Source organism: Hemitrygon akajei, chromosome 9 (genome assembly GCF_048418815.1).
Source record: "Hemitrygon akajei chromosome 9, sHemAka1.3, whole genome shotgun sequence".
NCBI classification, from domain to species: Eukaryota; Metazoa; Chordata; class Chondrichthyes; order Myliobatiformes; family Dasyatidae; genus Hemitrygon; species Hemitrygon akajei.
In genome coordinates, this window is record NC_133132.1 from 161079245 (window position 1) to 161103428 (window position 24184).

The window sequence follows — 24184 nt, forward strand, 5'->3', positions numbered from 1 at the left end:
CTTTTCTATGACTTTATTACTCTATAACCTCATGACTGAGCTGATAATAAAAATGGAAAATTTTCACAGGATCTAAACCAGGAGTTAAAAAAGCAATCTTTGCAACTAATATTTTAAACATTTTATGACACATAATAAAGATTGGAAAATGGGAGAAGTTAGGTAGAAGTTGAAGTTTACACAATCTCTAAAAAAGAACTCAACTGGATCCTTGACTTTCTCATCAGGAGACCACAGTCTGTACAGATCAGAAATAATATCCCCACCTTGCTGATTATCAACACTGGCGCACCTCAAGTAAGTGTGCTTAGCCCACTGATCTACTCCCACTCCACATGTGTTTTGCTGCCACAAGCAGCCCAAATTCTATCTACGCTGATGACACAACTATTCTTGGCAGCATTTCAGATGGTGACGAGAAGGTACACAGGAGCAAGGTATATCAGCTGATTGTGTGGTGTCACAGTGACAAGGTTACAATCAACATCAGTAATATCAAAGAATTGATTGTGGACTTAAGAAAAGGCAATACAAGGGAACACACACCGGTCCTCAACGAGGGATCAGAAGTGGAAAGAGTGAGCAGTTTCAAGTTCCTGGTTGTCAACATCTCTGAGGATCTATCCTGTGCTAAACATATCTCTGCAGTCACAAAGAAAGCATGACAGCAGTTTATTTTAATTTGGAGTTTGAGGAGATTTGGTATGTCATCTAAAATATTCAGAAATTTGTACAGAAGAACTGTGCAGAACTTTTTAACTTGTTGCATCAACACCTGGTATGGGGAAAGGGGCACTGCACAAGATCGAAAAAGGCTGCAGGAAGTTGTAACCTCACTCAGCTCCATCATGGGCACTAGCCTCCCCAGCATCCAGGACATCTTCAAGGAGCAATGCTTCAAAAAGGTGGCATTCATCATTTAGAACCGCCATCGCCTAGGGCGTGCCTTGTTTTCTGTGCTGCCATCAGGAAGGAGGTACAGGAGCCTGAAGACACACACTCATAAGTTCAGCAATAATTTCTTCCCCTCTGCCATCAGGTTTCTGAATAGACAGTGAACCCATGTCACCTCTCACTAGTTTTTACTGTAATTTAGTTTTTATTATTATGAATTGCAATGTACTGCTGCTGCAGAACAACAAATTTCACATTTGTCAGTGATAGTCAACTTGTTTCTGATGTTGAAAAGTCTTAATCTAAAAGCTACTATGTTGTGGTGTATTTATCTGAGGGAATTACTACCCACATGTGTACAGTCAGTGTAAGCCTGAGGTTCAGCCAGCACATGTTTGTCTAGGGGAAGACAGCCTCTGGCCCAGCCAGAGAAATGTCATTTGTGTGGATGCTGCGTGACATGTTGCCCAGTTACGAATCCGTACCGCAAAATATCAGACAGTACACTGTATCCAATTAAATGACTAATCTTTATAAATCTGAATCTAACCATAGGATTAAAATATAAAGAAAAAGAGCCCATTATAATGAAACAGTCTACTGTTGGAGCATGTTGGAGCTCACAAATTTGTCCAGTCGTTCCCCATCAACCTCCTCCTTCAGACCTTCAGACCTTCAGACCCTCCCTCCTAGTCCACTCCATCCGCCGGTCTACCAACTCTCTCCACTCACGTCTTCCCTCTTCATCTCTCACCGACAAAAGACCATGAAGTCCCTGCTCCCAGACCTACAAGAAAGAACAACATGCCTCTCATTGGCTAGCATACATTCCAAAGCCCCATTATCTCTAGTCATAAACCAAACATTGCTGCTACAGAGAAACCATTACCTTAGCAGTGAAACAGTAGAGAGGCCATTACGTTAGCAGTGAAACCTTACAGCGTGTTACATTAGCTTTATTTTTAAAGTAGATCTTTAAAATTGTGTCATCTGAAGTTGTCACAAGATCACTGTTTTCTGGAAGTTATACCGGAGAATGAAGCAATTCCTGAAACATTAGAAGGTTATTGTGTGTGACACTGTATTGGTTCCAGTCGGTTCCCCAGTCCTCACAGTCTGGGTCATTGTGGCTGGTAGATATTGCAGCAATCTAACACTCTGTAGATGTTTATGCTCTATTTTATATAATTGTTTCAGCATTTACAAACTTTGGCTGCCCAGAAATCTATGGCTTGTCTCTTCTCCCGTATAACCAATTTAATCAAGCTAGAAGGATCTTGCGTAGCTAGTGCAGACAATTAGAAAAGATGGAAAACAAAGAATTCTGCTTGAAAGTTTCATATATATTTCTTTAAAACTGAGGAGGCCACTTGCCCCATCAAATGCCCATCTGCACCAGGGTTCACCAATGTAACTGGACCCGCTGGTTATTACAACATTGTACCAAGATCATGTAACAACACAGCATTTTGGGATGTGGGAGGAAATCTGCGTGGTCACAGAAGAACGTGTAAACTCCAGCACATCAGGGTCCCCCCACGTCACTGCGCCTCCCAGGTCATTTTAGCCAACTGGAGGCTTTAACCAAGTAATAATCAGGTGGTAGCGTGGAGATACACCTCTCTGCCGAAGGAGGTGTAAAATGCTCCCTCCCTTCCCTAGTCTGCAGATCACCCTCGGGCAAGGTGTAGCATTTGCTTAACTCCCCGTTCAGGGTCACATGAAGCCACGGGAGCAGGTGGTGGATAGTCGTATGAGCAGTATATATGTACTTTGATATTAAATTTACTTTGAACTTCGAGCTTTTTGAATTTTTTTAGCACTGGAACAGAAATTATCCATTCAATATTTGCCAAGTTGACATGATTCCATCTTTGTATTTAGTTTTTCTTCGAACAAATGCGTGTAATCTCTTGAAATACCCCAGGTCTGCTACCTGCTCATTTGAATCCTCAGCTGTTCAGCAATGATTTGGAGTAGCAGCAAATATGTATGGTATCTTTCTGGTGCATGGTCAAGTCCAATCCCATCATATCAATCCTGTGTTTCAGGATCACAGACTTAAATTGGTGATTATTGGCAGATCGTATCACCGCTGTGTTACTTAGGACTAATCCCCTATTAAAATTGCATCACCTTGCTCATACTGGGCATGAACAGTTTATGACATGGTTGCTTGATCGACTAATTTTATTGTATTTTGAGATACTGTACAGTAACAGGCTCTCCCAGTCCAATGAACCTGCACCACCCAGTTACACCCATATTAATCTACAAACCGTTACAGTATGTCTTTGGAATGTAGGATTGCCCAGCTGTGTATCAGGCATATAAACTGTAAAGAATGACATGATCAAGAGCCATGTTGGATTAGGGTCTAGATCAGGGGTTCCCAACCTGGTGTCCACGGACCTCTAGGTTAACCCATGGCATAAAAAAAGTTGGGAAATTCTTATGTAAATTGTTATTTTTCTTGTAGTTTAACTTTTATTATGTTTGCTACATATTTGTATAAGCACCTGTTTGTAAATGTTCCGTGGATTTTCAGTAGTTTGTAGTATAACTGGTTCAATACGCCTGTAGTTTCCGAGCCTGAGGTGCCATCTTGATGAAAACTGTCCTTGCTCTCTCACAGGCCGTTCTTACCAGAGATACCCTTGCCTGTCCAGCCTGAACCGGATTTCATTACAAAAGCTGCAAAGCAGGTTCGTTAAGAGTGAGTTGGTTACGGGAAGTTACCTGCTGCTGCGCTAATATAGATCTCGTGAGAAAGTGTAACATTGTAAAAGTGTAACACACACAAAATGCTGGTGGAACACAGCAGGCCAGGCAGCATCTATAAGGAGAAGCACTGTCGACGTTTCGGGCCGAGACCCTTCGTCAGGACTCCTGATGCTGCCTGACCTGCTGTGTTCCACCAGCATTTTGTGTGTGTTGCTTGAATTTCCAGCATCTGCAGATTTCCTCGCGTTTGCCATTGTAATAGTGTAATCTATTGCAAAAATTGTATACATTGGTGGCATTCATCTATTTGCACTGGAACCTGAATTACTCTAACAAGAAACTTTTAAAACAGAAGCTAGAATAGCAATGCAAAACAAAAAAGGCAAAACAAATCAATTACCAGGATGAATGTTGCATTTGCTAGATTCCATGCAACACTTCAATACTGTATAGTAAACTTACGGTGATGCTGTTCCTCTGCACCTGTTGGAATGGAATTGGTCTATTATCATAAAATGTGCCGCGATACAGTGAAACACTGGTCGTACATATTGTACATTAAGATCAATTCATTACACAGTGCATTGAGGTAGAATGAAGTAAAACAGTAACAGAATGCAGGACGAAGTGGAACAGCTACGGAGAAAGTGCAGTGTAAGCAGATAATAAAGTAGATGGTGAGGTCGAGTCCATCCTATCATCATAGGGAACTATTCAAGCCTTGAAACAGCAGAGTAGCTGCGGTTGCTCTTAATCTTGAGAAGCACAAATCGTGTATATGAAGGCTATTTTCAAAGTAGTCACTCCAGTGATGCAGCCAATATGATTGCCATCGCTTGCAGGCAGTGTATTGAATTTATTTTCATGAGGGTCCATCTGATCCGATTGAGCACCAATTAAAACTACAGCATTAAAGTGACATGTCTAAGCTTTGAAGCCAGTTGAGACTTGAAAACTACCCAATCAACTTCTGAAAAAATGACCAACACCTTCTATCTTATTTGGGTATTTGCATGGCATGGATTTTATTTTACAGTTAAAGTGACCATATCATTCATGAAGCATGAGGAACTGATGATAAACATTAGAAATTCTGCAGATGTTGGAAACTCAGAGCAACACACACAAAATGCTGGAGGAACTTAGCAGGTCAGGCAGCATCCATGGAAGTGAATAAACTGTCAGTGTTTTGTGCCGCAAACTTCCAGGACTGAAAAGGGGGATGACTAAAGATAAGGGGAGGGAAGAAGGACGACAGCTAAAAGGTGATAGGTGAAGCTAGTTGAGTAGGAAAGGGCTAGAGAGGAAGAAGTATAAGAGGAGGACAAGGGTCCCAGGGGAATTGATAGGCAGGTGAGAAAGAGACCAGACTGGAGAATAGAAGGGAGACAGAACGTTTTTTTACTAAAAGGAGAAATTGATATTTATGCCATCAAGTTGGAGGGTACCCAGATGGAATACAGGGAGATGCTCCTCCACCCTGATGGTGGCCTCATCATGGCACAAGGCTGCCACAGACTGGCATATCAGAATAGGCATCAGAATTAAAATGTTTGGCCACCAGCAAGTTCTGCATTTGGCAGATGGAGCCGAGGTGCTTGATGAAGTTTACGATGGGTCTCACCAATGTAGGGGCTGCTTTGGGAACACCTGATACAATAGACGACCCTAACAGATAGGCAGGTGAAGTGTTCCCTCACCTGGAAGAACTGTTTGGGGACCTGAATAGAGGCGAGGGAAGAGGTGAATGGGCAGGTGTAGCACTTCGGCTGCTTGCAGGGTAAGTGCCAGACGAGAGATTAATGGAGAAGGACAAATGGACAAGGATGCTGCCCATATTTGTTGGCTTAGTATTAAACTGATGGCAGCAGATATGCAACCAAGTGAAACTATAGGTTGATACCAAAAGTAAAATAAGCAGAAAATAACTATTTTAATTTAAATTAGATAAATAGGTATAAAATATGAAATCCTGATCCTGATCAACTGTTTACAAAATATTTTCTTTTGAACAGTTATGTCCAATCATAGCAAGGTAACAGGATTTTCTGAAACAAAATGAACAGAGATCCCTGGCAGCCCACTACAACGCTGAACTATGACAGTTCAGAACCAGGTCGCCGTCAATAGAGAGAGATACTACAGATTAATTTTGATGGGGGAAACTGCAAGATCCAATGGAGTTAAAGTTTAATCAAATACCCTAATGTTGAGATACTAAGAACTATCAAAATGAAAAACATTTTGTAAGTCCAAGTACATTAAACATTTAAAGCTACCAGGCAGGTATAACAATCAATCAAAAAAAAACTTAATGGAATATCGGTCTTTATTTCAAGGGGTTTAATTACAAAGATGGAGTTGTGCTTCAGTTGCATTGAGAACCCATCGGGAATACCACTTAGCAAGCACCATACTTCAGAAAGGATACAATGGCCTTTGTCTAGGTGCAGCACAGATCATTTAGCACCAAAGATCACCTTGAATAAAATCTGTTAACATGAGACAAAGTCATGCTAGCATCTCTGCATATTGCCTTCAGTGTAGTTTTATATCTTTAGTGAAGGAGACCAAATACCAAGATGATATATAGGTCTTTGGGAAGAAAACTGACAATTTAACTCGCAGTAAATAAAGGAGATAAAGGGAAACAGAAGATGTTAACAAATTGGTACCACCACTAGCTGCTTATTTTCTTGTGCACATGAAACATCTTTGAGAGGAAGAAGTAAAACTTGGGTGAAATGTCTGACAGTCGAGAGATTTGACCAGCTTTTGGTAAAATGATGCTGGTAAATTCAATATTTAGTTTGAGGTCATCTCCTGATCATTGATTGATTTTCATTGATACTGGCTTTTCCAGATTCTTTAAAGCAAATTGAAATTTATCAAATTACATTTGCGTTAGAGATCCATTCTTTGGATTAGTTCAAACTAATGTGTTACTACAACAATACCCTCAAACACATAGTTGGGAGGGCAATAACATGGCTATTCTCAAATACTGATTACCTCAGGCTTAGTCGCATTGTATTTACTGTTTGATAAATGGAGTTGTGATCCACATAAGATTTTTGGCATCAGCAGTACACATCTTTTTTTTTTCTACCCAACACACCTTAGTGTTGGACTCTTTCAATGGGTTGTAGGGCAGAAGTTGTATACAAAATACCTGTACAAATTTTGTCTCAAGGGCAGGACTACTGATCTGAAGTTATCCATGATAATAACCTACTCATTCAAATTTAAGATAAAACACAAATCTGGAATAAAAATCTAATATCAGTAATGATGACCATGTGCCTATTGGATTCTTGTTAAAAACAAAACAGCTTTTCTTACTGAATTTGCTTCCCTTAATAAGCCAGTCCTTTTTATTTAATTATTTGCTTTCGTTTCATTTCACTACACCGCTCCCCACCACTCTTAGATGTCTGAAAATAGTCCAGCAAGGCAAGAAAAAAAGTTCAAGGAATAATACAAGAATGACAAATGCTGAGTTTCAACACCTAACAATGAATTAAAAAGGCACATTAAGTATACTGTTGTAATGTATTCATAGATTTAGAACATTTATAAGCTGTTGTTTATAACTGCCTACCAGAACTTTTTTTATCATCTATACCACAGTATATTTTACTAATAACAAATTTCAAGTGTTTTTGTTACATCTATTAAGTTTATATATTCTGTGTAAATAGTCAAATTAACACCTTCAATAAACAGAAACATGTGCCATCAATATCCAGTTTTGGGAGAGAAATGTTCAGTCATTCATACATACATTCAATGGACATTTTCATCTGGATTTCAGTGTAATTGGCACTGTTTACATGAGTTAGTGAACTTCCCAAAATTTAAAGTAGTTATGAAATAAACCATATGACACTAAATTATTGCATGACAGAATAGAGAAAGTTAATTTGTGGTATTAAAGGAAATGTCTTTTAAAGTATGTAAGCTATAGATAGAAATAGAAATCAAACTGAAACCATCCTTTCATCAGTATACATGGAACTCTGACAGGATTTTCAACTAAGGCTGAAAGTGCTATTACCGGTATTGTGTTTTTGAGTTAGCAGCCTTTAACTTTCCTTGAGCAAAATGGATTATCACTTTATGCCAGTTATCTCTGCCTTCTGACTTGCATCAGTTGATGGACCCTCTTTAGGTGTGATTTGGCAATGCTATTTCTTATAAACTTAAATCATTTTTATTCAACAATTTTTGAAACAAAAATATTATATGCATTTGTTCCTAGTTCTATTTAATCCTTGTTCCATGGTATCAACAGGAATAGAACTAATTCCCAAAATTGTTACACTTCCAATTAGTCCCATAACTCTCAATTATGGCCTCAGGTCTCCTAATATTAAGGACGGATGTGCAACAGACAAAAGGACGTATATACATCACTGGATTCCTGTGCTCTTCTTCCCCGTGATGGTAAAGTTTACAAATGTTGGATCGGAATACCGGCTCCTATGAGCCACAAGGATGCGGGCTTCCCTTTTCCACACTGGTCTAAGCCATATTTCTATTTGTAAAGCAGCAATAGCATTACAAAACTCGTACAACAACAGAAAAACACTGCAAAACTATGACTCTGCATTGTTCAGTCAAAGGTATCATGATAAACTACAAGTTTATATATCAGTGCATCCACTTCAAGAAACTGTGTTTGGACTTCAAATCATTTAGGATTTTAAAACTTTACCAAAAGCTGAATATTTTATCTCCCAGTATATAAAAAAATAAAACTGAGCCAGTTGCAATCCATGCAGTGGATCACATACCCAGTGAGCTTCACTTTTGAAGTTTGTTCTTTCATGTTTTTCTTAGGTATTCATTTTTATATAAAGTATTTGGCATTTAAACAGATCACGTCACCCAACACTATCTGTTGATACATCTGTCCCAAAACGATTGCGAACAGCAAAATAAAATAAAATCTAAAATCGTGCTTTAATAGCAACAATATTTACGGGGTAATTTTTGCCCTGGCTTGATTTCATCCTGCATTTAATACCAAATTAGTATCAGTCTACAAAACATCTGTATGAACATCAACTAGTTCATGATTTCTCCGCTGCACCACAGAACACAAGTACAAACTACATAATGATACAATAGATAGTGCAATCTCTGACTTTGAAATACTCAGTTGCCATACAAGTACTATTAAAGCATGTGGGAAAAGATGGGATGGTGTGGGGACGCTGCTTTCAAAACAAACTAGAGAGAGCACCAGAGGTCACATTCTGTTGAAGGCTAACTAAAATTGATCAAAACTCAACATACTGCATTAAAATGGTATTTTAAAATAGGAATACGATCATTTTATACATTTATTATACACTCAATTAGTGCAAGGCATTGTACATTATTCATCCATATCATCCGAGGAAGAGTCTAATGATAATCCTTTGAATGCAACTTCATTTTTATATAAAAAGGTCCCATTTGAGAAAAGCCTGAATTATTGTCGAACATAACCTTGCTCATTTTTCTTTAAATAACAGATTGACCCTCACAGACACTTACACAACTAAGAATTGGACAAAGAAAACATATTCTTATCCTCAGCTGCTAAAGAAGGACACTGAACTGGGCTTCCATAGTTCACAGGTGCTTGTAAACATTGTATACTTTGGGTCCCTTTGACTGAAGCCTGGAAATGATTCCGTATTGACTCGGTCATTTTCCCATACGCTGTTCACAGGCTGCAAACTGCTGGAGGGCAGAGATAAACCTTTCATAACTTAAGTTGATGTGCGAAGGCAATGATCTACAAGGGAGAAAAGAACAATTTTGTTTTTACAAGCAAAGCATTAATAGAATTCAATGCGGTACAATTCCTTAAATACATAACATACTCACAGCAAGCTGCAACGCGAGTGATTTTGACTTTTGTGTGTCTCTCTGCTCCAGCCTGCCTGCTGATTACTTGCACCAATGAGAGAAGCCTTTCAAGAACCAATCTCATTTAAACTACACCAGTAGACTACAATGTCCCCAACAGGTAAATCAAAGTATGCATATGTTGCTATAGACTACCTTGAGATCATTTTCTTACAAGCCACAGGAAAAGAAACACAATAGAATTTATGAAAATCTATACATAAACGAAGACCGATAAACAACTTAAGTGCAAAAGACAAACTATGCAATTAAGAACATAAATATTGAGAACAAAAGTTGTAGAGCCTTTGAAAGTCAATCTGTAGGCTGGAAAATCAGTTCAAAGTTAAGGAGAGTGTTGTTCAGGAGCCTGATGGTTATAGGGCAGTAACTGTTCTGAACCTAGTGGTGTGGGACCCAGGGATCCTGTATCTCCTGCCCAATGGAAGGAGTAAGAAGGGAGTATGGCCTGGAAGATAGGGATCCTTGATGATGGATGTTGCTTTCAATTTAATGCTTCTCTTAGTTTGTGCCTTGACCTAACACCCAGGGAAGTCGTTGGTTGAGCTTTGTTGCAAAAGCTTCAACCTTTACTTTAGCACTTGTTATACTGGGTCCAGTCATGGCTCCTCTACCCTGCATCTTGTTGGCAAATGTACAGTCGTTAGAGCACAAAACTCAAGGCCTCAATGCAAGATTGCTGTATTGGAGAGAAATGAGAGCCTGTACTATTCTATGCCTGACTGAAATGAACTGCTGATTTGGAAAAGGAAAAAGGAGGAGGTATGTGTTTTATGATAAACTCTCATTGGTGCTCCAATGTGGCGGTTTTGTCAAACTCTGGTTCCCCCAACTTGGTGCATCTAAAGGTCAAGTGTCACCATTCTATTTACCCAGAGAGTGTTCTCATCCATGATCCTGACCGCAGTTTACTTACTTCCACCAGCCAACTATAATCAAGTACATGAGATATTGCATGATGCCGTCACCAGACAAGAAAGAGTCCATCCCGACACATTTGAAATCATAGTCAGACTTCAATCAGGCTTGTTTGAAGAAACCCCTGCCCAATTATCATTAGCATACAACTTGCAGCACCAGAGGACCCAACATACTAGACTAGTGGTCGCCAACCTGTCGATTGCAATCGACTGGTCGATCTTCGAGACTTTCCCAGTAGGTCCCGAAAAAAAATGAAAATTAGAAACACAAGTACTGTTGAGAGATTGTTTCCAGGTTGTGGGGCTTTAGTTCCATTCTTTCTGCCCAGTGCGCATGTGTGTAGCTCCTCCGCCATGCGCTGGTCCCCAACCACCGAGCCACAAGGAAACGATATGAGTCAGCTGCACCTTTCCTCCTTCACTGTCACGCCCACTGTTGAACTTGAACCCACGCAAGGTCATTACCCAAGCGCATCAGGGATAACTGGTTGGCCTCGGGTAACCGAGAAGTGCCGTTGCTACTGGCCTGGAGCGTGGACAGATGGGCACCGCCTCTAAACCTATTTAGCACACTGACTGTTCATGGGGAAACCCGGTGCTAAAATATTCACAGACGATCTAATTTCGGCTCAGCGTTTCGTTAAGTAGCAGAGCAGCTACTGCGCTGCAATCTACTGCAACAAACTTTTGTCGGCCGATAGATCCTACAAGGGGGGTGGGTGCCCTGTCACACTCCTCGCTCAGTCGGTCGCTCTCCCCAGACTGCGACTGCTGCAGCCCCGGCACGGGAACAGACGCACCTGGCCAAGGCGGTGGGCGGGAGGCTGGAGCTCGGGCCCGGAGGCTGTCTAATGAGGCAATGAAGCACTCGAAACTGCTTCGGTACCTTCAGTCCAAGCACCCTGCACTTAAAGACAAACCCACTGAGTTTTTTTCCAGCGTTAAAAAAGTAAGCAAGTGGGACAGCAGGTAAGTGCTGAGAGCCACTTAAAGTAAATTGCAGAATAGATTGGACATAAGGAACCTGCTTCCAGTCGTGTTTAATGCACCCCCCTCACCCCCTCACGACACCCCCCCAACCCGTCGGCCGGTTAGCAAGAATATTGTCCAATATTAAACGGGTCCGCGGTGCAAAAAAAAGGATGGTGACCCCTGCTGTTCATACATTATTTCTACTTGCGGGTTACGGGGTTTTACTTCCAGTCTTTTCCGCCCTGGTGCGCATGCGTGTAACTAATCGATTTGGAGTCGATCTTGCCTTTCACTAAGGGCGAGGTAGGGGATCTTGGGCTTCAAAAAGTTGGTGACCACTATACTAGACCATTGGTATAACAAGGTAAGAAATACCTACCATATTTCGGGAAATCTGATCACTTGGCTATCCCTCTCCTACCTGCATACAGGCAGAGGCTAAAGAGCAAAGCTCCAGAGAATAGGACATGGGAGGCAGAGGAGAGGCTATGGGATTGCTTCCAGTCCTTGGACTGGGCCATATTCAAGAACTCATCAAGGGATCTGAATGAATACACCAAAGCTGTAATGGACCTTATTAAAACAGCTGTAGACGAGTGCATCCCCACAAAAATCAAGAGTTTTCCAGAATCAGAAGCTCGGAATGAACCATGAGATCCGAAATCCGCTGAGGGCCAGATTAGAGGCATTCAAGTCTAGTGACCAAGAAAGTTACAAAAGTCCAGGTACGATCTTTGGAAAGGCATCCCACGAGTGAAATGAAAATTCCAGACCAAACATGAATCAACAAAGGATGCTCAACAGCTGTGGCAGGGCTTGAATACTATCACCACTTATAAAGTTAAATCAAGTGGCATAGAAGACAGCAGGGCTTCACTTCTAGACAAGTTCAATACCTTCTATGCTCACTTTGGCCATCACAAAACATGGAGGAACCATCATGAACTCCTACATCCTCCGACGGTCCTAGGATTTCTGTCTCTGAAGCCAACATGCCAACTGCCTTCAGGAGGGTGAACCCACTAAAAGCATCCGGCCCAGATGGGGTACCTGGCCACATAACGAAGACCTGTGCTGATCAACTGGCTGGTGTTTTCAGTGAGATCTTTAACTCTTGGCTTCAGCAGTGTGTGATACTTACCTGCTTCAAGCGGTCTTCAATTATACCAATGCCTAAGAATGTTGTGACCTGCCTCAATGACTATCATCTAGTAGCATTTGCATCCACTGTGAAGAAGTATTTTGAGAGGTTGGTGATGAAACATCAACTCATGCCTGAGAAGCAACTTAGATCTGCTCCAAATTGCCAACAGGAGTAACAGGTCCACAGCAGATACCATCTTACTGACTCTTCACTGAACCCTGGAATGTCTGGACAAAGATGCTTACATCAGGATACTCTTTACTGACAACAGCTCAGTATTCAATACCATCATCCCCTCAAAATTAATCAATAAACTCCAAGGTCTTGACCTCAATAATTCCTTGTGCAATTGGATCCTGGATTTCCCCACTTGCAGACCCGTCATTTCGGATTGGCAACAACATCTCCACAATCTCTATCAGCAAAGGTGCCCACAAGGCTGTGTGCTTAGACGCTTGCTGCACTCATTTTACAATTATGACTGTGGGGCTAAGCACACCTCCAATACCACACTGGTTTGTTGATGACAGCACTGTCGTAGGCAGAATCAAAGGTGGTGATGAATCAGCATACAGGAAGGAGATTGAAAATCTGGGTGAGTGGCGTCACAACAACAAACTCTCGCTCAATGCCAGCAAGACCAAGGAGCTGATTATAGACTTCAGGAGAAGGAAACCACAAGTCCATGAGCCAGTCCTCACAGAGGGTCAGAGGTGGAGAGGGTTAGCAATTTTCTGGTGTTATTATTTCGGAGGCAAATGCAATTACAAAAAAATCATAGCAGCACCTCTATTTCCTAAGGAGTTCGCAGAGAATTGGCAAGACATCTTAAACTTCGACAAACTTCTTTTCGATACGTGTTGGGAGTATTTTGACTGGCTACATCATAGCCCAGCAGAGATATTTAAATCCATAGCAACAGGTGACTTATCAGAGGGTGAGGGTTGGAGAATAGCCAACGTTGTGCTGCACAGAGTCGACTGTACTTCCTAAGAAGGTTGGCATCATTCAATGTCTGTAGTGAGATGCTGAAGATGTTCTATAGGTCAGTTGTGGAGAGCGCCCTCTTCTTTGTGGTGGCGTGTTGGGGAGGAAGTATTAAGAAGAGGGACGCCTCACGTCTTAATAAGCTGGTAAGGAAGGCGGGCTCTGTCGTGGGCAAAGTACTGGAGGGTTTAACATCGGTAGCTGAGCGAAGGGCGCTGAGTAGGCTACGGTCAATTATGGATAACTCTGAACATCCTCTACATAGCACCATCCAGAGACAGAGAAGCAGTTTCAGCGACAGGTTACTATCGATGCAATGCTCCTCAGACAGGATGAAGAGGTCAATACTCCCCAATGCCATTAGGCTTTACAATTCTACCGCCAGGACTTAAGAACTTTTTAAAAGCTATTATTAATGCTTTTTGAGATAGTGATTTAGATGCATATCATATTTTTTTACTGAGTTAAGTATTGTATGTAATTAGTTTTGCTACAACAAGTGTATGGGACATTGGAAAAAAGTTGAATTTCCCCATGGGGATGAAGAAAGTATCTATCTATCTATCAATAAACTAGGAAATGATAGGCCGGTGAGCCTGACATCAGCAGCGGGGAATTATTGGAAGATATTCTGAGGGACCAAATATACAAGTATTTGAATAGACATGGACTGATTAAGGATAGTCAGCATTGCTTCATGAGAGACATGTCATGCCTAACCAATATTAAAGTGTTTTTTCCGAGGAAGTTAGTTGTAAAGTTGATGATGGCAAGGTAATGGATGTTATCTACATGGACTTTAGTACGGCACTTGACAAGGTCCCACATGGCAAGTTGGTCAGGAAGGTTCACTCCCTTGGCATTCAAGATGAAGTAGTAAATTGGATTAGACATTGGCTTTGTGGGAGAAGCCAGAGAGTGGCAGTAGATGGCTACCTCTTTGACTGGAGACCAATGACTCATTGAGTGCCACAAGAATCGGTGGATGATAATGTGGTTAAGTGGATCAGCAAATTTGCAGACGACACCACAATTGGGGGTGCAGTGAACAGCGAGGAAGTCTATCATGGCTTGCAGCAGGATCTGAACCAGCTGGAAAAATGGGCTGAAAAATGGTAGACGGAATTTAATGCAGGCATGTGCAAGGTGTTATACTTCAGAAGGTGTTGTCAACCAGGGTAGGTCTTACACAGTCAATGATAGGACACTGAGGAATGGGGTGTTACAAAGGGATCTACACACCGCGTATACACGCAGTGGCCTCTCGGTTGTGGGGGGGGGGGGGGGGGGTAACCAAAGGAGCTTTTTATTTCTTTGTTACATGTGTTTTTATACATAGCAAGACTATTCTTGACTCCAATAACTACATGTAGAGCAGGTCTAGCGCATTAGTGAGCTGTTCGTTTTTCAGAGTAGCCAGCCGCGATGTCACAAGTCAGCTGGCCATTCAGAGAAGGCACATCGGGCTGAGGGGTTCGAGTCCAGCTGTTGGGCCACAGGAGCCAGACTGGGTTCGGAAGAGATGACCTGGGTGCAGACCATGCTGCTGCCTGCTACTTGGAGGCACCAGAGCTAGTGCATTTGAGTTGGCGCAAAGGTGCAATGTTATGAAGCCGTGAGTGACTGTCTTGGTCACTTCTTTTGCGAATGCAAGACTCTGGTAGGCCTGCTTCCCTTGTCTGGTGTTTAGATAGGCAGCGAGGCAGCAGTGTTGCCTTGGTTGTAGAGCAGCGTGCGGACTCGTTTGGGGTTGGCCTCTCCCATCAGTGCTGCTCTCCATTGTTGTATCAGTGGAATTACAGGCTGGACTGCCAGGAACTAGCAATTTGCGGTATTTGTCGCTCAGCGTCTTGGACTAAAAACATGCTTTCTTACGTGATTATGTTCTTTTTTCTCCCCCTTTCTTGATATTTTGAATGTGTGAGTATGCTGTTGTACCTTGGCTCGAGAGGAACACCGTCTCGTTTGACTGTATCTATGCATGGCCTGAATGACAATTAAACTTGATTTTATTTGATAGGGTTGTTAAGAAAGCTTTTGGCACATTGGTCTTCATAAATCAAAATACTGAGTACAAGAGATGTCATGCTGAAGTTGTACAAGACATTAGTGAGGTCTCATTTGGGGTACTGTGTGCAGTTTTGGTCACCTACCTACAGGAAAGATGTAAATAACGTTGAAACAGTAGAGAAAATTTGCAAGGATGTTACCAGGTCTGGAAAACCCAAGTTACAAGGAAAGATTGAATAGGTTAGGACTTCATGAAATCTCCTCTCAATCTTCTACATTCCAAAGAACAGAGGTATGCAAAATGATGAGGAGCAGAGATGGAGTAAATGCAAGCAGACTCTTTCCTCTGGGTGGGACTACAACCAGAGGTCAAAGTTCAAGGTGAAAAATTTAAGGGTTACATGAGCGAAAACTTCTTCACTCAGAGATACGCAAATTCAATCAATCACTAAACCTTAAACCACTGATCAAAAATTCCAATGATTCACTATCCTCAGTGAAAAGGTCTCTCTTCATCACAACCCTGAGAGATCCAACTTGAAATTTTGACCACAATGATTAAGGGTAGATTAGTTTTATTTGTTACATATACATCAAAACAGTGAAATGTGTTGTTCTTCATCAATGGATAACACAGAGCAAGAATCGTGCTGGGGGCAGCCCATAAGGGTTTCCGTGCATTCACCACTAGCATTAGCATGCCCACAGCTCACTAATCCTAGACTCAACCGTACATCTTTGGCACATGGGAGGAAACAGCATCGGGAAAAAAAGTAAGCAATCACAGGAAGAAACGTTTACACCCAGTCGCATACAACAAACCCTGGTCAGTGACTGCTGGCACTGTAAAGTGATTGCAATATACTATAATGCCACCCACGTTCTAGACTGTCAAGTAGGGGAAAGAGCATTTGTGCATCTACCCTGTTTAGCCATAGAACTTTGGTATGTTTTAACAAAGTCACCTCTCATTATTCTAAACTCCAGAGAGTACAGCCCCGACCTACTCATTTCCCTTTCGTAGTACAGACCTGCCTTCCTGGGACCCAGTTTGGAGAATACTCCACACTTCCTTTCTTTCCCTAGGTAAAGAAACTGATATTATGCACATTGCTCCAGATATGGTCTCAAAGCTTCATTTGATTGCAATACATCATCTTTACTCCTGTAAGTACAAGAGATTCTGCAGATGCTGGAATTGATGTTGGGTCCTGACATCCATAAGGCCGTAAGACATTGGAGCAGAATTAGGCCATCTGGCCCATCGAGTCTGCTCCACCTTTCAATCATGGCTGATCCTTTTTTAAAATCTCCTCCTGAACCCCAGTTCCTAGCCTTCTTCCCGTAAACTTTGATGCCATGTCCAATCAAGAACCTTTCAATCTCTGCCTTAAATACACCCAACAACCTGGCCTCCGTAACTGCATGTGGCAACAAATTCCACAAATTCACCACCCATTGGCTAAAGAGATTTCTCCACATTTGTTTGGAAAGGGTGCCCCTATATCCTGAGGATATGCCCTCTTGTCCGAGACGCTCCCACCATGGGAAACATCCTTTCCATATCTACTCTGTCTAGAGTATTCACCATTCAAAATGTTTCAATGAGATCCCTTCTCATCTTCCTGAATTTCAGCAAGTAAATTCCAGAGCCATCAAACGTTCCTTGTATGTTAACCCTTTCATTCCCGGAATCATCTTTGTAAACCTCCTCTGGATCCTCTCCAATGCCAGCACATCTTTTCTAAGGTAAGGGGCCCAAAACTGTTCGCAATACTCAAAGTGAGGGCTCACCAGTGCCTTATAAAGCCTCAGCAATATATCCTTGCTCTTGTATTCTAGACCTCTTGAAATGAATGCTAACATGGCATTTGCCTTCCTCACCACCAAATCAACCTGAAAGTTAACCTTTAGGGTGTTCTGCACAAGGACTCCCAAGTCCCTCTGCATCTCAAATTCCTGGATGTTCTCCCCGTTTAGAAAATAGTCCACACATTTATTTCTACTACCAAAGTGCATGACCATGCATTTTCCAACGTTGTATTTCATTTGCCACTTTCTTGCCCATTCTCCTGATCTAAGTCCTTCTGCATCCTACCCATTTCCTCAACACTTCCTGGCCTTCCACCAATCTTTGTATCATCTGCAAACTTGGCAACCAAGCCATCTATTCCACCATCTAAATCATTTATATACAACATAAAATGAAACCATCCCAACACCAACCCCTGTGCAATATCACTAGTCATTGGCAGCCAACCAGAAAAGGATCCCTTTATTTCCACTCGCTGCCTCCTACCAATCAGCCAATGCTTTAGCCATGTTCATAACTTTCCTGTAATACTTTACTTGGCTCTTTACTTGGTAAGCAGTATCATGTGTGGCAACTTGTCAAAGGCCTTCTGAAAGTCCAAATATACAACATCCACTGCATTCCCTTTATCTATCCTACTTGTAGTTTCCTCAAAGAATTCCAACAGGTTCATCAGGCAGGATTTTCACTGAAGGAAACCATGCTGACTTTGTACTATCTTGCCCTGTCATCATGTCCTCATGAATGGTCTTGGCCTGAAATGTCGACCCTCAATTCTTCTCCATAGACACTGCCTGACCTGCTAAGCTCCTCGAGCATTTTGTGTGTTTACTCTTGTAATCCTTTTGTAATTAAGAATTCACACATCACTGGCCTCTTGAACTGCCTGCTGCACCTGTACAGTTATTTCAGTGGCTTGTGCACAAGAACACCCAATTCCTCTTGACCATCAACATAATCCAATCACATTTAAATAATATTCAATCTGTTTTATTATTCCCCTACCAGAAGTGGATAACCTCAAGCTTTCCCACATTTCACTCCGTCTACCACATTTTTAAAATGTTCTCACAACAGAGGCCACCATTTAACCCATTATCAGTATGCCGACACACACTCCTACTCAGTTTAGGGCAGCATGGTAGCATAGCGATCAGCATAATGCTTTACAGTGCAAGCAATCAGAAGGTTGGGGTTTAATTCACACTGCTGTCTGTATGGAGTTTGTATACTGTCTCCATGACCTTGTGGGTTTCCTCTGGGTGCTCTAGTTTCCTCCCACATTCCAAAGACTTACGGGTTAGGGTGAGAAAGTTGTGGGCATGTTATGTTAGCACCAGATACATGGTGACACTTGCCCAGTATAATCCTCGCTCATTTGATCTGACATAAATGACACATTTCACTGTATATGACAAATAAAGCTAATCTTTCACCAATTTTTCCCTTGGAACCCATTCTCCCTACTTTCGCATCAATTCTACCCTTTTCTATCCCCGCACTGGATTTGGACCACCCCACCCATCCAATTAGCTCTTTAATTACCCATCACCATCCATGACTAGCTCCAGAACTTCAGAATTCAGATCTAATTCAATAACTTAATTCCAATCCTTGCTGCTGAGCATGCATGTGGTCTTGTATTACAAAAATACCACCCAAAGAACACAGTTCACATCATTGCTGTCTGCCAATGTCTAACACTATCATCCTTTCATTACCAATTCCCCACACAGGAGTTCCCAAACTAGGAACCACAGACCCCTCAGTTAATGGTAGGGGGCCACTGCATAAAAAAAGGTTAGGAACCCCTGCCCTACACCTAAAGAATGTAATAACACAACAGCATATCCCAGCCCAGAATACTTGCAAGAATGATAATTCCTCTCTTTGGGGATTTGCAGGTTCCCATCCATTATTCCATTGCCTAGTATAAATAAATTTCCTGCTTGTTATCACTGACAATACTTACAAAATATTTTGCTAAAACACGGTACATCAAGAACTGTACAAGTCATCTATGGACAGCAACCCCTTTGCTTTTAAAAAAATGTAACTTTTAACTGAATCAGAATGCATCCACATCTTTAGAAACTGTAGACATTCAAGCAAGTTCAAAAGCACTTACATAATTTCAGTAAGCCTGATGTGCCAAGGCAAGAAGCCAAGAGTGCTGCTTACAGGTCCAAATTTCAAAACTAGATCTGGATCAGGTAAACCCGAAGAATCTTCTAAATGAGAGGAAAAATGAAATAAACTGAGCCTGTGTATCAGTTGTATATATCAAGTCACACAACACATGCCATCTGCAAATGAGGAGAAAAGGTCTCCCGGTCAATGATCTTAAAACCTATGCCCAGTGTCTAGAAAAAGTATTCGCCCCCACCCTATGGAAGTTTACATGTTTTATTATTTTACAACATAAAAGGGCTAGAAGGGCCAAATGGCCTACTCCTGCACCTACTGTCTATTGTCCCGCCAAACCCGTGAGATTGAGATGGCTCTCCCACCCCAAACCCTGGTTTGTGTACAGGGTGTGTAACTTGCTACCCTGTTACAAGTTGGTTCCAAGAAATAACAGACAGCATACTGCATACGATTAAAGGAATTATATTTATAAATCTTAACTAACGGGTTAGTAAAGAAAAGAAAAGGGCCCATTATAATTAAACAGGCAAATGTGCACCAGTTGGAGCTCAATTCACCCTCTGTCGATCTCGCTGTCCAGCTCCATCGAATCACCATCTCCCCACCGGATCATATCCTACGACCGGTTCTCTCCAGTGTCTTCTCTCCTCATCTCACGCCAAACAAAGACCCAGCTCACATTCCAAGCATCCATTATCTCCAACCATAACCCAAACACTGCTTCTACACAAGGACCATTATGTTAGCAGTGAAACCTTTCCCAGGGTGGTACAAGTAGATGCACCTTTGGCAGCAATTACAGCCTTGAGTCTGTGTGGATAGGTTTCAATCAGCTTTGCACATCTGGACAATACAATTATTCCCCATTCTTCTTTACAAAATTGCTCAAACTCTGTCAGATTGCATGGGGATCATGCAACCTTTTCAAGTCCAGCCACAAATACTCAATTGGATTGAGGTCTGGCGTCTGCTTTGTCCACTCCAGGACACTCACTTCGTTGTTTTTAAGCCATTGCTGTGTTGTTTTGACTTTTTGCTTGGGGGTCATTATCTTGCTGGAAAACAAACCTTCTCCCAAGTCCAGACTGCATCAGGTTTTCCTCCAGGATTTCTCTGTATTTTGCCGCATTCACTTTTACCCTCTACCTTCAGAAGCCTTCCAGGGTCTGCTGCTGTGAAGCATCCCCACAGCATGATGCAGCCACCACCATGCTTCACAGCAGTGATGGTGTGTTTTTGATGATATGCAGTGTTCGACTTATGCCAAAGATAGTGTTTAATCTGATGGCCAAAAAGCTCAATTTTGGTTTCATCAGACCATAGAACCTTCTTCCAGTTGACTTCAGAGTCTCCCACATGCCTTCTGGCAAACTCTAGCCAAGATTTTGAGAGTTTTTTTCCCACTCTCCCATAAAGCTGTGACTGGTGAAACACCAAAGTAACAGCTGTATGCGCAGTCTCTCTATCTCAGCCACTGAAGCTTGTAACTCCTCCAGAGTTGTCATAGGTCTCTTGGCCTCCCTCACTAGTCCCCTTCTTACAAAGTCACTCAGATTTTGAGACCGCTTGCTCTAGGCATATTAATAGCTGTGCATGTTCTTCCCATTTCTTGATGATTGACTTAACTGTACTCCAAGGGATATCCCTTGGAAATTGTCTCGTATCCATCTCCTGACTTGTGCTTTTCAATAACATTATCGCAGAGTTGCTTGTAATGTTCTTTTGTCTTCATAGTGTAGTTTTTGGCAGGATATTGACTCACCAGCAGACGGACCTTCCAGATACAGGTGTATTTTACTACAATCAATTGAAACACCTTGACTGCATTCAGGTCTCCAAAAACAGATCTCCGCTTAACTAATAATGTGACTTCTGAACCCAATTGGCTGCACAAGTGATGATCTTGTGTGTCATATTAAAGGGGTGTACACTTATACTCTGTGTTTTATATTTATCATTAATTTAGATCACTTTGTAGAAATTTGTTTTCACTTTGCATTAGTCTTTTTCCGTTGATCAGTGTCAAAAAAGCCGAATTAAATCCACTAGGATTCAATATTGTAAAACAATAAAACATGAAAACTTCCTTGGGGGGGTGGGGGAGATAAATACTTTTTATAGGCACTGTACAATGTGGAGAACAATAGCATAAGACTATTTCCTGCTTTATAGGTCAGTCCAAACATGTTAAAATGGAATCCACAATGTAAATACAGTTGAAAAACAAGTCACATGTGAACATTTGACAGAGTGTGCCAATTATCTTATTTAATGTGTAGATCAATGAATGCTAATTGTATTTTAGTCTTCAATTATGCCTACAGTGAATTAGTACCAAGCAGATTGTTTGGGAGAGGTCAACATTCTCTGGTGTTTTCAACTACAAATTTCCCTTAAATAAGATCCAAAATAGTTACAGGTTCAACATCCATTCATGGCACCCAGCTGACCTCCCAAAAGCAAGCCACTACCTTAATCTTTCTAATTCCTTGTTCTGCATAGATGATCAAATAGAAGGAAAAAACTGTAGGTAAGACAAAAAACACAACTGTCACCAGCACCTGTCAAGCATGTGATCAAAACCAAATATCACTCCAGTCCAAAATGATTGTCTAACCACAAATCCATGACATCAGTAAGACTACCAATTCCATTTTCAGTGCCCCTGCTTCAAATCACCTGTTACTGGAACCACATCTGGTACACAAACTTTTGCTGCTGAAGCCTCCATATTCAGCTATTCCTATAGAAATCAGACCAGTTAGCTTCTACTCTGTATACACCCACATACATTTAATACAATCAAAGGCAAACCCATCTGGACATTCTCATCTCCCCTCTCCCAGTAAATACAAAGGCCTGAAAGCACAAACTGCCAGGCTGAGAGACAGCGTCTATCCCAGTTATCACACTTTTGAACAGACCTCTTGTATGATAAGATGGGCTCTTGGCCTCATTATCCACCTTGTTATGATCTTGCACTTTGTTTGCCTACACTACACTTTTTCAGTAGCCTTTACACTTCATTCTGCATTCTTATTCTAGCTCAATGCACTGTGTAATGACTTGACCTGTAAAAACAGTATGCAGGACAAGCTTTACACTGTATTTCTGCTGCTGATAATCCAACGTGCCTCAAATTTAGCTCACACCTATTGAATGATTTATTAATCTATGATGGTTCCCAGTTTGACAATGTACTAATTGTAAAACTGCCATCCTCAACATCAGACCCCTTCACCACTTACCTGTGCCCTTGCTTGTAACCTTCTTCCTACTAATAACGTCCACCAAGACAGTGTTCTTGTAATTTATGAATCTGGTACACTTCCAAATTTACTTATTCATACATTTATATTGCTAGCTCTGAAATTTGCTTGCCAAACCTCTCCATGACATTTTGCCTGTCCCTCAAAGTGCAACTTTAAAATTTACTTTTGGTCAGATGTCCTAATTTTTTTGTGGTACAGTGTAAAATCGTTTGATAAAGTTGTTGTGAAGCAAATGGACTATACAAATCATGGCAAATGATACTTTTTCCAGTGAAATGTGGCATGCATAATAAATACAGGGTTAACTGATTATATTTATATTTTTGTTGGGATTATGCATGATTATCCTCAGAATATTTGATCAAGTTGTGAGCAGTAAGACAGACTGCCATACAAATTTACTACGTTATAATTATTCAGCTTTAAGTTTTATTTAAATCTAGAAAATACAGTGGACAGAAAGTGTTGCCACTCCAATAGGACCACAACTTGTCAGATTTGGAAGCAAGCATGCCCCAATGGCCCACAGAGAGCTATGTTGGCTGGAGTCAGGGCCTTGTGCTTTGACTCTTGGCAGGGTCACCCATGCCAAACAGGTCAAAGGGTAGAGGCCAGACTAAGAGTGGTCCACCAGTACTCCAGGTTCTGGGGTTCAGCTCAGGGCTAACAAACCTGACCGGTCAAAAAAAATTGCTACAGAAACAGCAATGAAGAATTCCTTCTATATCGGCATGCAACTCAGGACCCTGAACCACACCTGGAGAACAATAAGGGAAGATGGCCAAGAACAGACAGAGATAGAGTACCTTCATTGCTGCCCTAAAAATACACAAAAAGATTTGTCATAAGAGATGCAACGATATGAAGTCGCTTAGAGTAAAATTTACTGAAATAAACAAGGAAACAAAGCAAGTTGACAGTGATGTATTGGATAAAAGTTTGAATGTTATGTTTTATATGGTCATATTTAATAAATTCTAAGTGTAAGAACACATAACAGCATTTTGCTGTCAGAAATTAAATTAAGATGATCTGAACACATTCTCAAAACTATGAGCAAATTACAATTTTGCATTCCTTCCACTGACCAACAGGTGGCACCTACCTCTGAGTAAACTGTCCATAATATTCACATTTAGATCAGCAGACCTCCTTTGCTGTTGAGCAACTAATTGACAGTACTTCTTTGCAGCCTTCACTATATTGGCTTTCCCATCATCAGGTGAAAGCACTTTCACTGTAGTTGGACAAGATAAAACTGTAATAAATTAGAAGTATAGTAGTAAGTCAACAGAAATATTTGGATTGTGTAAAAAATCTAAATTCAGAGACAATAGTGTTCAAATAGTTAAAATATAGGATTTTATCAACTACATTT

The 24184-nt window shown here is 41.2% G+C and overlaps 1 protein-coding gene across 1 annotated transcript in view; it reads right to left on the bottom strand.

The window, feature by feature from the left end:
• Positions 1 to 5929: 5929 nt before the first annotated feature.
• The window catches only part of nus1 (NUS1 dehydrodolichyl diphosphate synthase subunit), a 31912-nt gene continuing 13657 nt past the window's right edge, over positions 5930 to 24184 (bottom strand). The window contains exons 3-5 of the mRNA XM_073057403.1: positions 23912 to 24064; positions 19515 to 19617; positions 5930 to 9406 (exon numbers count right to left, since the gene is read on the bottom strand). Coding sequence (XP_072913504.1) covers positions 9316 to 9406; positions 19515 to 19617; positions 23912 to 24064 — 347 coding nt within the window. The 3' untranslated portion in view covers positions 5930 to 9315. The remainder of the gene's footprint in view (positions 9407 to 19514; positions 19618 to 23911; positions 24065 to 24184) is intronic.